This window comes from Bufo gargarizans, chromosome 1, assembly GCF_014858855.1.
Source record: "Bufo gargarizans isolate SCDJY-AF-19 chromosome 1, ASM1485885v1, whole genome shotgun sequence".
Lineage (NCBI taxonomy): Eukaryota > Metazoa > Chordata > Amphibia > Anura > Bufonidae > Bufo > Bufo gargarizans.
Window position 1 is genome coordinate 441,020,654 of NC_058080.1, and position 12,291 is coordinate 441,032,944.

At 48.5% G+C, this 12,291-nt stretch overlaps 1 protein-coding gene across 2 annotated transcripts in view; it reads right to left on the minus strand.

Annotated features, from left to right (window-relative positions):
• Positions 1-12,291, minus strand: part of SNAPC3 (small nuclear RNA activating complex polypeptide 3) — a 128,840-nt gene that overhangs the window by 75,236 nt on the left and 41,313 nt on the right. The window contains exon 1 of one of the 2 annotated variants that reach the window (XM_044272228.1): positions 11,049-11,317. The exons of the other annotated variant lie outside the window; for it this stretch is intronic. Coding sequence (XP_044128163.1) covers positions 11,049-11,269 — 221 coding nt within the window. The 5' untranslated portion in view covers positions 11,270-11,317. Of the gene's footprint in view, positions 1-11,048; positions 11,318-12,291 lie in introns of those variants that run through there. 2 annotated transcript variants of the gene reach the window in all.

Here is a 12,291-nt window from a genome sequence, read left to right on the forward strand (position 1 = left end):
CGAGTGACTTTTCAATAAATGGCCTCCACTTATTAATAAAGGATTGTATGGATGATTCCTTGTTGCGCTCCGCACTAACCTATCCATATACATGAGCACTTTTACTGTGCCAACGACTTCATCCACAGTGGGCAGCTGGGGCTGTAACCATTTTCTCAGTATACATTTTTTTGCCGCGAGCAATAGGACATGTGGCCCCTTGGTGCCCACTATGGGTGAGTCATCGTCATCCTGGACCCTAGGGATATATTGAAACACACATTGTTGGGGTATATCTTTAACTTCGACCTTCCAAGTTTCCCTGACATACGCACATACTTGTCCCCAGTACAGTCTCAGCTTGCTGCATCCCCAGATCCCATGTAGAAGATCGGCCTTATGCATATCACATTTGGGGCAGTTTCTCAGTTAATGTGCTGGCGCATTATCATAGGACAAGTTGTAGGCATAGGTTGCTCTGTGTATTATTCAGAATTGTGTTTCCCTCCAATGTTCACTGCTGATGGCACTTCTTATTCTATCCATCCCCTCGCGTATTTTAAAGGTAAGTTTGTTATCGGTCACCTGCTTCTCCCATTCTCTAAAAACCGTCTGCGCCACCCCTTCCGATTTAACATTCATTAGTTTTCTATACAGTATGGAAATAGAATCCGCACTGCTCGCCCGGTTCATCAAGCTAGCGAATCTAGTTCTAGCAGTTTCAGTGCCCAGTGTGTTTGATTGGGCTGCACAGAAAGCCCTCACCTGCAAAAACTGTAAGTACTGATTTGGGGGTATGGAGTACTTGGACTGTATTTCATCCCAAGATAGTAGTTTTTGTCCATTTACCGACAATAAATCCCCTAGGGTCTTCACATTATTCCTTCGCCAATTTTGGAATAGGCTATTGGATCTCCCTTGAGGGAAAGATGGGAGGGACCACAGCGGCATGTAGGTTGAGATATAGATAAGTAGTTTATATAATTTTCTGACATGTTTCCACGTCGCTATTGTGTCTCTGAGTATCAGAGCCTGTTTGGCATTTTCCGGAAGGAGCAAGATTTTGGTGTGTAACAGCGCATGGAGATCAAAAGGCGCCACTAGTTCTTGTTCCAGCACCCTGTCGGCATAATGTGAGGTTCCCCAAACCCAGTCTCGTATATACCGCCATAGTGCTGCCAAGTTGTAGCCCCAGATGTCAGGTAATTGAAGACCCCCCTCCCATTTTAGAAGGCAAAGTTTCCTATATGCAATACGTGGCCTCTTCTTCTTCCACAGGAAAGCTACAAACGCGGACTATAGCTTATTAATATCAGTGTGTTTCAATAGAGGCGGTATCGTTTGCAGCGGATATAAGAGTCGCATCCACTGCCTGTGGGGGGGGTTGGGATGAGGATCTAGCTGAACGCATGAGGCGATCTGTGGCGCCCGCCATCTTGTCTTCCCCTGCTTCACCCCTCGCCTGCCTGCAACACGCCGGGCTTCCCACGCTGGCACCACTCCTGGTCAAGTACTTCTCCATCCACTCAGGAGGAGATATGAGGTCAGTGAGCGGGGCTTGCACCCCTCTGTAAGACGATCGTGGCTTTGTTATCGGTTCTCCAGCACGGAGCTCTCTTCTCCTGCTGCTTCACATACGAGCGCCGGAACCGGAAGTCGCTACCCACTTTTTTACCTTCTGCAAAAGACCTACCACCCCCCCCCCCCCCCCCCGAAAAACATGGATATCTGTGCTTTTTCCCATATATACTTCTTAAACTGTTTCATTTATATAGTCTTAATTTCTCAAATTTTCCAATGAGGGGGTCTTCTGCACAGTTTTTAGACGTCTTTTAATTTCTCTTCTAAATTCTGAGTTTTACCATTTATCTTTTAATTATTACTTGCTTACACAATATTCCCCTCAGGAGAGCCTTTACCGCATCCCAAATCCACTGCTTATTAGCGGAGTCTCTATTAACAGAGAAAAAATACTTCAGCTCCTCCATAATACAGTTCTCATCATTCAACAAATAAAACCAATGGGGATTAAATGTAAAAACCCTAGATATCTGTTTTACCAAGGACCCAATCTTCACTACAATTGCGCAATGATCTGACATAGACATAGGAACATACGTAATAATTATTTCATTCCTTTCCAACAGTTTCCCATTACCGAGGATCGCGTCTATCCTAGACCAGGACTGATGCGTCCTCGAGTAGCAGGAAAACACCTTTTCTTCAGGGTTATATCACTCCAACCAAACTCCAATAGTAATCTGGCGAAGTTAGTATTATAATGTAAAACTTTCCCCTTGGATAATCTGTCTATACTTGGATCTATCACTGTACTATAATCCCCCGCTGCTAATAATACACAATCTTGTCTTTCAGTCATATAATTATACAACTCATATAATACGTCAGGTTTTCTACGGAGGTGGTATATATACAGTGTTAAAATGTCAGGTTTCTGTGATGTAAAAAAATGAGACAAAGATAAATCATTTCAGAACTTTTTCCACCTTTAATGTGACCTATAAACTGTATCCCTCAGTTGAAAAACAAACTGAAATCTTTTAGGTGGAGGGAAGAAAACAAAAAAAACTAAAATAATGTGGTTGCATAAGTGTGCACACCCTCTTATTACTGGGGATGTAGCCGTGTTCAGAATTAAGCAATCACATTCAAAATCATGTTAAATAGGAGTCAGCATACACCTGCCATCATTTAAAGGGAGTCTTTCACCTAATCTGAGTGTTTTAGAGCGCTCAGATCAGAATGGCCCAGGCAGAGGCCAGACCTGAATCCGATTGAAAATCTGTGGGGTGATCTGAAGAAGGCCATGCACAGGAGATGCCTTCACAATCTGACAGATTTGGAGTGTTTTTGCAAAGAAGAGTGGGCAAACAGCCGAACTGTCGTGGATAAGCGCTGTCAGTCACAGCAAAGGGGCAGGAAGGGGGCGTGGTTACCGTGACTTGAAGCAAGGAGGCCGCTGCCTCTGTGACTTCAAGCCTGACCAGAGAAGCGCGTCGGCAAGGGATTAAAGAGCGTTTTTACAGCTCCTGCTCCATCTGCCTGCAGTAGGAAAATGATCGTTACAAACACGCTGCTGGCTACTCTCAGGTACTGCTGCCGGCTTGGGATGTTTTTGGGAGGTGACAGGTTCCCTTTAAAGCATTTTGTTTCTGTCTTGTATCAACTCCCAAACCCGCGGCGGAACGTCTATTAGCATTGTTAATATCAGATCCGTGTTGATAGTCTCTTTTTAGGTGGCATTTCCAGCAGGAGTAATTAAATAAGAAAAAAATAAGTCCACAGTCGTTAATAGATATACTGGTCAGAAATTTGTCAGTCCAGGTGTAGTACACCGTTAGTAAGATGGTAGGTTAGAAAGAGTATTAGGGTACCTTCACACTTGCATTGTTTGATTCCGGCAGGCAGTTCGTCTGATCAGGAAAACTGTATGCAAACGCATGTCATTTGCAGACTGATCAGAATCCTGATCAGTCTGACAAATGCATTGCAATAATGGATCAGGTATTTATGCGCAGACCCGGAAACCGGATCAGTTTTACCGCAACAATTGATACCGGATCCAGCATTAATACATTTCAATGGAAATTAATGCCGGATCCGGCATTCCAGCAAGTATTTCGGCATTTTGGCCTGAGAAAATACAGCAGCATGCTACTACTGGAACACGCGGGAGACCGGGACGAGCCACCGCTGACCTCGCTGCTTCCGACTTCAGCCAGGGAGACAAAGCCGCATTAGCTCACACACGCGGCGTCTCTCCGGTGTCTTCCCCTTGCCTTCACATGGACAGCCCGTGCTCTGCAAGTCACGGAGGTGAGGGAGGGGGCAGAGCTGGCGTCAGACGCACTCCATGCAGTGTAATAGTGTGTGACCCACATGTTAATAAGACCCCAATCAGACCTCAGATAAAAAAAATAAAAAAATAAGGAAAATAAAAAAAGCAACTCACCTCTCCTGTTCTGGGCGCCGCTCTTGAAATCCATCGCTCTTCCTGCCACACTGTGCTGCGACCCAACGTCCCAGAGCTTGCCGACGTCCTCCTGCTGAGCGCAGCATGTGGCACAGGAGAAGACCAGGGAGTGGTGAGTACAGAGCCAGCACAGGGAGCGCTGCATTCACGGCACCCTGGCCCTACTGTACTAACAGCATTTTCATAATGGAAACCCCACTTGTCCCATTACGGACAAAGATGGGACCGCAAAAAAGGCTAAGGCTGTGTGCATGAGCCCTACAACAAGACCAGGGAGTGGTGAGTACAGAGCCAGCACAGGGAGCGCTGCATTCACGGCACCCTGGCCCTACTGTACTAACAGCATTTTCATAATGGAAACCCCACTTGTCCCATTACGGACAAAGATGGGACCGCAAAAAAGGCTACGGCTGTGTGCATGAGCCCTACAACAAGACCAGGGAGTGGTGAGTACAGAGCCAGCACAGGGAGCGCTGCATTCACGGCACCCTGGCCCTACTGTACTAACAGCATTTTCATAATGGAAACCCCACTTGTCCCATTACGGACAAAGATGGGACCGCAAAAAAGGCTACGGCTGTGTGCATGAGCCCTACAACAAGACCAGGGAAGCAGAACAACTTTACACAGACAGGAGACTGCACCTTATAAACCCTATCCTGGCATTAGAGATTCCTCAGAACCCCCTATATCTGGTGGAGCATTTGAAAGGTCAGGTAGAGAATACTATAACCTGCAGAAGAGGTCAGATATCAAAAACCATAAAGATGAATATTAATCTAATAAATACTAGACCTAATCCGTAGCTTGCTTATATTCCAAGTGCTGCTTATGACTGGAATGAGGCTATTCACCGGCATCACCTGTAGGGCTGCAACAAGTACTCAATTAAATAGAGTAATTCGACACAAAAAAATCCTTGATGCAAATTTTTGTGTCATGTGACCACGGAGCAGGAGTTTAAAGCTTGATATTACTCCCGCTCCGTGGTCTCCCGCTGGCCCACAATACTCACCTTTCAAGCAGGGGGCCTCCGGACACTCCACGGCACATCCATGGTCCCACGCTGCACTAACCTCCTGACGTACGCACACCGTCACCTGATGCGCTGTGTGACATTAGGTCCAGAGCAGCGCGGAACGATGGAGTGTCAGCAGCGCCCCTGCTGAAAAGGTAAGTTGGTGACAACGAGGGGGTGGGGGCGCGACTAAGGTCAAGAAAGGAAGTAAATGTGCCCACAAATAGTGCCAGCCAGGGTGCCCACAATAAAAAAAAGGGTGTCAGAGTGCCAGTTTGTGTCACCATATATGATGGCAGCTAGAGCATCCTTCTATATAGTGCCAACCAGAGAGCTCCCATGAATGGCTCCAGTCAAAAGGCCACCAGGAACAGTGCCCCCATCAATAGTGCCAGCCACAGTGCCCCCATCAATAGTGCAATAGTGCCAAACACAGTGCCCTCATCAATAGTGCCAGAGACTATGACACAAGAGGAAGACATGATTGAACAAGGGGGGGGAGAGACGATGGAACAAGGAGGGGGGGGGGAGAGACGATGGCACAAGGGGGGGGGGAGAGACGATGGCACAAGGGGGGGGGGGGGGAGAGACGATGGCACAAGGGGGGGGGGAGAGACGATGGCACAAGGGGGGGGGGAGAGACGATGGCACAAGGGGGGGGGAGAGACGATGGCACAAGGGGGGGGGGAGAGACGATGGCACAAGGGGGGGGGGGAGACGATGGCACAAGGGGGGGGGAGAGACGATGGCACAAGGGGGGGGGAGAGACGATGGCACAAGGGGGGGGGAGAGACGATGGCACAAGGGGGGGGGAGAGACGATGGCACAAGGGGGGGGGAGAGACGATGGCACAAGGGGGGGGGGGAGAGACGATGGCACAAGGGGGGGAGAGACGATGGCACAAGGGGGGGAGAGACGATGGCACAAGGGGGGGAGAGACGATGGCACAAGGGGGGGAGAGACGATGGCACAAGGGGGGGGAGAGACGATGGCACAAGGGGGGGAGAGACGATGGCACAAGGGGGGGGAGAGACGATGGCACAAGGGGGGGAGAGACGATGGCACAAGGGGGGGAGAGACGATGGCACAAGGGGGGGAGAGACGATGGCACAAGGGGGGGAGAGAGACGATGGCACAAGGGGGGGGAGAGACGATGGCACAAGGGGGGGGAGAGACGATGGCACAAGGGGGGGGGAGACGATGGCACAAGGGGGGGGAGAGACGATGGCACAAGGGGGGGAGAGACGATGGCACAAGGGGGGGGAGAGGAGAGACGATGGCACAAGGGGGGGAGAGGAGAGACGATGGCACAAGGGGGGGAGAGGAGAGACGATGGCACAAGGGGGGGAGAGACGATGGCACAAAGGGGGGAGAGACGATGGCACAAGCGGACCGCACATTGCCGGCACTATAGAATATGCCTATTCTTGTCCGCAATTGCAGACAAGAATAGGACATGTTCTATTTTTTTTGGGAACGGAATTGCGGACCCGGAAGTGTGGGTCTGCAATTCCGTGTCCGGGCAGCACATCGTGCTGCCCCATAAGAATGAATGGGTCCGCAATTCCGTTCCGTGTGAATGGAACCTTAGGGGACTTGATTATAGTAGGAGGAGACTGCCCTTGTTCTCCAGGGCGTCTTCTTCTCCCAGGCTGTGAGCTCTGCACTGCAATTAGCCACCGGTACAGCCTAGGAGAAGGAGATGCCAGGAGAACAAGGGCAGTCTCCGCCTACTATAACCAAGTCCCCTAAGTCTCCGCCTGCTATAACAAGTCCCCTAAGTCTCCTCCTACTATAACCAAGTGACCGAACATACCGGAGGACATAACGGGAGAACGGAGCTGCGCCCAGGGATAATAGTAAGTGCAGTGAGATCCCTGGGCACCGCTGTACAGATCATGATACTTAGTTCACAATTTTTTGCCAGATGAAAGGTCCTCTTTAAGGCCCCTTTCAGACGAGCAAGTGTCTCGCAGTGAGGCACCCGGCCTGAACTTTCAGCACTGCTGGAGTCACATAGCATTATATTGATTTATGATGCAATGTAACCCTTACAATTCTGGAATGTATTAGATGACACTGAAAGCAAACTATCAGTGTTATCCAATACATTCCAGAACTTGTACCGTCTCGTAACATATTAAGTTCCGTTTCTTTTATTCTTTTTAACTTTCAAACTAGGGTTGTTCGGATACCAAAATTTTGATTCGGTTTCGATCCCATAAAAAAATATTGCGATACTTGATACCATTCGATACCACGTGAAAAAAAAAAAAAAAACACCAAAAAAAGCAGCGTGCATTCCGCTTTTTTTTGAACGTCCGGCCCACATATGATCAACAAGGTAAAAGAGGAGAGAATATTTAAAAGAAGAAAAACTGCTACAAGAGGACATAGTTTTAAATTAGAGGGGCAAAGGTTTAAAAGTAATATCAGGAAGTATTACTTTACTGAGAGGGTAGTGGATGCATGGAATAGCCTTCCTGCAGAAGTGGTAGCTGCAAATACAGTGAAGGAGTTTAAGCATGCATGGGATAGGCATAAGGCCATCCTTCATATAAGTTAGGGACAAGGGCTATCCATAGTATTCAGTATATTGGGCAGACTAGATGGGCCAGATGGGCCAAATGGGTCTTATCTGCCAACACATTCTATGTTTCTATAATAGAACACTCCGATCCTATTTTTGGGGGGGGACAAGGTGACAAAAAATAAATAAATTGCGAATGGCACTGTTTGTTTTTTTCTATTACGGCGCTCACCGCATAGGACATTTTTTAAAATATTTTAATAGTTTGGACTTGGTGATATGTAATATGTTTATTTATTTATTGTTTATATATTTTATAAGCAAAATTGGGGAAGGGGGCGATTTATACTTAATATTTTGATGTGTTTTTTTTTACTTTTTATTTAATAACTATTTCCCCCTTAGGGGCTAGAACCTGGATCCCTTGTCCTATTCACCCTAATAGATCTCTATCAGGGTGAATAGGACCTCACACTCTCCCTGCTGCCCTGTGCATAGTACACACAGCAGCAGGGAGCTGACCATGGCAGCCAGGCTTCAGTAGCATCCTGGCTGCCATGGTAACTGATCAGAGCCCCAGGATTACACTGCTGGGGCTCTGATCAGAAGCTGCCACTGCCACTAATGAGGGGGAGGGGACCCTGTGGTCACTGCCACCACTGATTTTAATACTGGGGGGGCACACTGCGCCACCAATGATTTTAATATTGGGGGGTTGAGGTGAGGGGGCGCACTGCGTCACCATTGATTTTAATACTGGGGAGGAGGGGGGAGGGGACACTGCACCACCAATCATAATATAATTAACATTTAATACAGGAGGCGGGTGTGGCACCTAAGGGGTTAACTGCCGCTAATCGCAGCCCCCCGCCTCCGGGATTTATATTAAAGAGGACCTTTCATCTGGCAGAAAATGCTGAACTAAGTATCATGATCTGTACAGCGGCGCCCAGGGATCTCACTGCACTTACTATTATCCCTGGGCGCCACTCCATTCTCCCGCTATGTCCTCCGGTATCTTCGGGGACTTGGTTATACTGGGCGGAGACTGCCCTTATTCTGCTGGGCGTCTCCTTCTCCCAGATTAGCACTGGCCAATCGCAGCGCAGAGATCACAGCCTGGGGGAAAAAACCTCCCAGGAGAAGAAGACGCCCAGAAGAACAAGGGCAGTCTCTGCCCAGTATAAACAAGTTCCCCAAGATACCGGAGGACATAGCAGGAGAACGGAGCGGCGCCCAGGGATAATAGTAAGTGCAGCGAGATCCCCGGGCGCCGCTGTACAGATCATGATACTTAGTTCAGAAATGTTTGCCAGATGAAAGGTCCTCTTTAAACCTTTACTTTCATTGGTGGCCCCTCTCTCCTCATTGGTGGCAGCGCCAGCAGCGGCACAGGGGGGAGGGAGAGACTGCTTCCTTCTCCCCTGTGCTGCTGAGGAGAACGCGGAGAGCGCCGACAGCAGCGCGCTCCTTGTTCTCCGATACTAGACTGCGCAATAGCGAAGTCTAGTATTGAAAAAAGACTAATCCTGGTATCAAGGTCGATACCAGGCAAAAGTATAGATTGGGTATCGAAAATTCGATACCCGAAACAACCCTATTTCAAACAGTTTTTTTAATAATAGCCTTCCTATGTTCTAAACAATTTCTCCAGAAGAAGTGTTACATATGTTGATGTATTAACCCTGTGAACTGCTAGAGAGCGTAGTGTGTTTGAGTGGTTAATTTTGAGTTACGTAGTTTAAGGCTACTTTCACACTGGCGTTTTGGCCTTCCATTCCTGAGATCCGTTCAGGGCTCTCAGAAGCGGTCCAAAACGGATCAGTTTTGCCCGAATGCATTCTGAATGGAAAAGGATCCGCTCAGAATGCATCAGTTTGCCTCCATTCAGTCACCATTCTGCTCTGGAGGCGGACACCAAACCACTGCCTGCTGCGCTTTGCTGTCCGCCTGATGAAGCGGAACTCCCCCCACGTGTACCGGGCCACTCACTGGTAATATACTTACCCTGTTCCCCTCCTGGTCCCCGCCGCTGCTGCTTCTCCCTGCACAACGATGAAAACATCCTGTATCGGGGGGGGGGGCGGACAGCCAATAGCATCAGTGGACATTACAAGGAGAGGGTATAAGAGGACAAAACTACAACTCCCAGCATTACCAGACTGTTATTATCGTGACATCAGTCAGGTCCTTACAGGTCCTTCACCACCTCTGCACTGCTAAGATCAGTCTCAGCGGGTAAATGGGGTAAAATAAAATTGGCTGGAGTGTTATATACACAATAAAGAGGCCGGGAGGAAGATGACAGGTCTCAGGCGAGTGGGACAGGGACTTGTATAGCGGTGCACGCAGACCGGACTGTTCAGTGTGTGTTTGTGACATCAGGCTTGTTCACTCAGCCGTTCTGTGGCCAAAGGACTAGGGGAAAGACGTAGGGGGACATTTATTAGCGTGTTTACGGCACAAATTTGTGATGTAAAATTTTTGGGGCGCACAGCATATCTGTGGCGAGAAAAGGAGGTGTGGTGAGGACATCAAGAAAGGCTTCAAGAAAAAAATCTATGGCAGCTAGGAGGATGCCGTAAATTTCAGTCTGTTGCATGGCCAGCAAGAGGATGCGCCAAATCTCTGAGAGCCGGCGCCGCTGCATAAATCTGACACATCCCCCGGCTGCGCAGGGGAATCAAGTCCGGCGATAAAAAACGCTGGTCTTAAAAATGCCCCCCATAGTGCTTTGTCTGGAAGATCTCTCCTAAACCGCTTAAGACAGCAGCTTGGGGAGCACCTTGTAGACATAGCTGGTGTGCACTATAGATTACATTTATTTGTGCAAATTTACGGTATGGATTTTTTAGGGTTTAATTCTCCTTTAAGAAAATGGGGTTATTTGGGTTGTGCATGGACCACCCATTCTAGCCAAAGTACAGTATGTACTTTGCTAGCATTCCACTACTACTTTCTTCTAGAATCTGGAGGGGGTCAATGTGGTCAATTATCAATTATACAAGCCAAAGATGACGGATGCCAACAGCGCCCACTGGACCCCAATGACTATAAAAGGGTCCATCGGGTTTCCGCCATTTTAACACACCAAATAGTCTGGAATTTCTGACAGACTCTGCCCCTATAACAGAGGGCACAAGTTACCTCAAATTTTATCCCACTCCACCAGCGCCTGTCTTGTTATAATGAAAAACTCCTCAGAGGTGACATCAGCAATGAAAAGAGAACAATGTCTGAGGGGTTTTATTGTCTCCAATTACAGACCTATTGATCAATGAAGGGACTGCAGACATGACCTGTGGAGCGTCCACTACACCGTGCAGAAAGTGGACACACCACACACTAAGATTTATCAAAACTGGAGTAAAGTAGAACTGGCTTAGTTGCCCATAGTAACCAATCAGATTCCACCTTTCATTTTTGACAGCTCCTTTGGAAAATGAAAGGTGGAATGTGATTGGTTGCTATGGGCAACTAAGCCAGATCTACTTTACACCAGTTTGCTAAATCTCCCCCAGTGTTACCTGCACAGGTTCTTGATCTCGGCCGCTACATCCGCCGTGCAGTCCAGCTCTGCAGCCAGCTCGTCATCCCCCAAGTCCACGGAGGACACCTCCTCCAGACTCAGGTCCCAGCCGCTCAGATTCTGTCTCCACAAATGTCCAAAGGAGGCGACATGTATCTTCTTAGTGTTCACGTGTGTCACATCATACACGGGAATGTTTTCATCCGTTTGTTCCGCCATGCCGCACCAGGGACCTCCGCCAGCCGCAAAGCATTCCGGGGATTGTAGTTCCTGGCGGCTCCTCGACTTCAGCCCCAGCTGCGTTAGTAAACTACAAGACCCAGAAGGCTTTGCGTGTAATGACAACGCTGGAGAAACGGTCTAGTTTCAAAGTGACTGAGCACTGGTAGATATGTTAGTTAGAGTGCTGTGGGGAAGTTGGTGCGGTGCCTAGTGTAGTGCTGGTGTCCGTGCAGTATGTGTGACTGGTGCACGGGGAATTTCTCCAGTCTGTTTTTGATATTTGCATAATTTCATGTTTAGTGTATTGCGTGTTCACTGTACAGGTGCCTTGTTGTGAAGGTGTACGTGGTGTAAGTACTGAGGGGCATCTGTAGCAGTAGGTGTCCATGGTGTGAGTAGTGGGTGGCATCTGTAGCAGTAGGTGTCCATGGTGTGAGTAGTGAGTGGCATCTGTAGCAGTAGGTGTCCATGGTGTGAGTAGTGGGTGGCATCTGTAGCAGTAGGTCTCCATGGTGTGAGTAGTGAGTGGCATCTGTAGCAGTAGGTGTCCAGGGTGTGAGTAGTGAGTGGCATCTGTAGCAGTAGGTGTCCATGGTGTGAGTAGTGAGTGGCATCTGTAGCAGTAGGTGTCCATGGTGTGAGTAGTGGGTGGCATCTGTAGCAGTAGGTCTCCATGGTGTGAGTAGTGAGTTACATCTGTAGCAGTAGGTGTCCATGGTGTGAGTAGTGAGTGGCATCTGTAGCAGTAGGTGTCCATGGTGTGAGTAGTGAGTTACATCTGTAGCAGTAGGTGTCCATGGTGTGAGTAGTGAGTGGCATCTGTAGCAGTAGGTGTCCAGGGTGTGAGTAGTGAGTGGCATCTGTAGCAGTAGGTGTCCATGGTGTGAGTAGTGAGTGGCATCTGTAGCAGTAGGTGTCCATGGTGTGAGTAGTGGGTGGCATCTGTAGCAGTAGGTCTCCATGGTGTGAGTAGTGAGTGGCATCTGTAGCAGTAGGTGTCCAGGGTGTGAGTAGTGAGT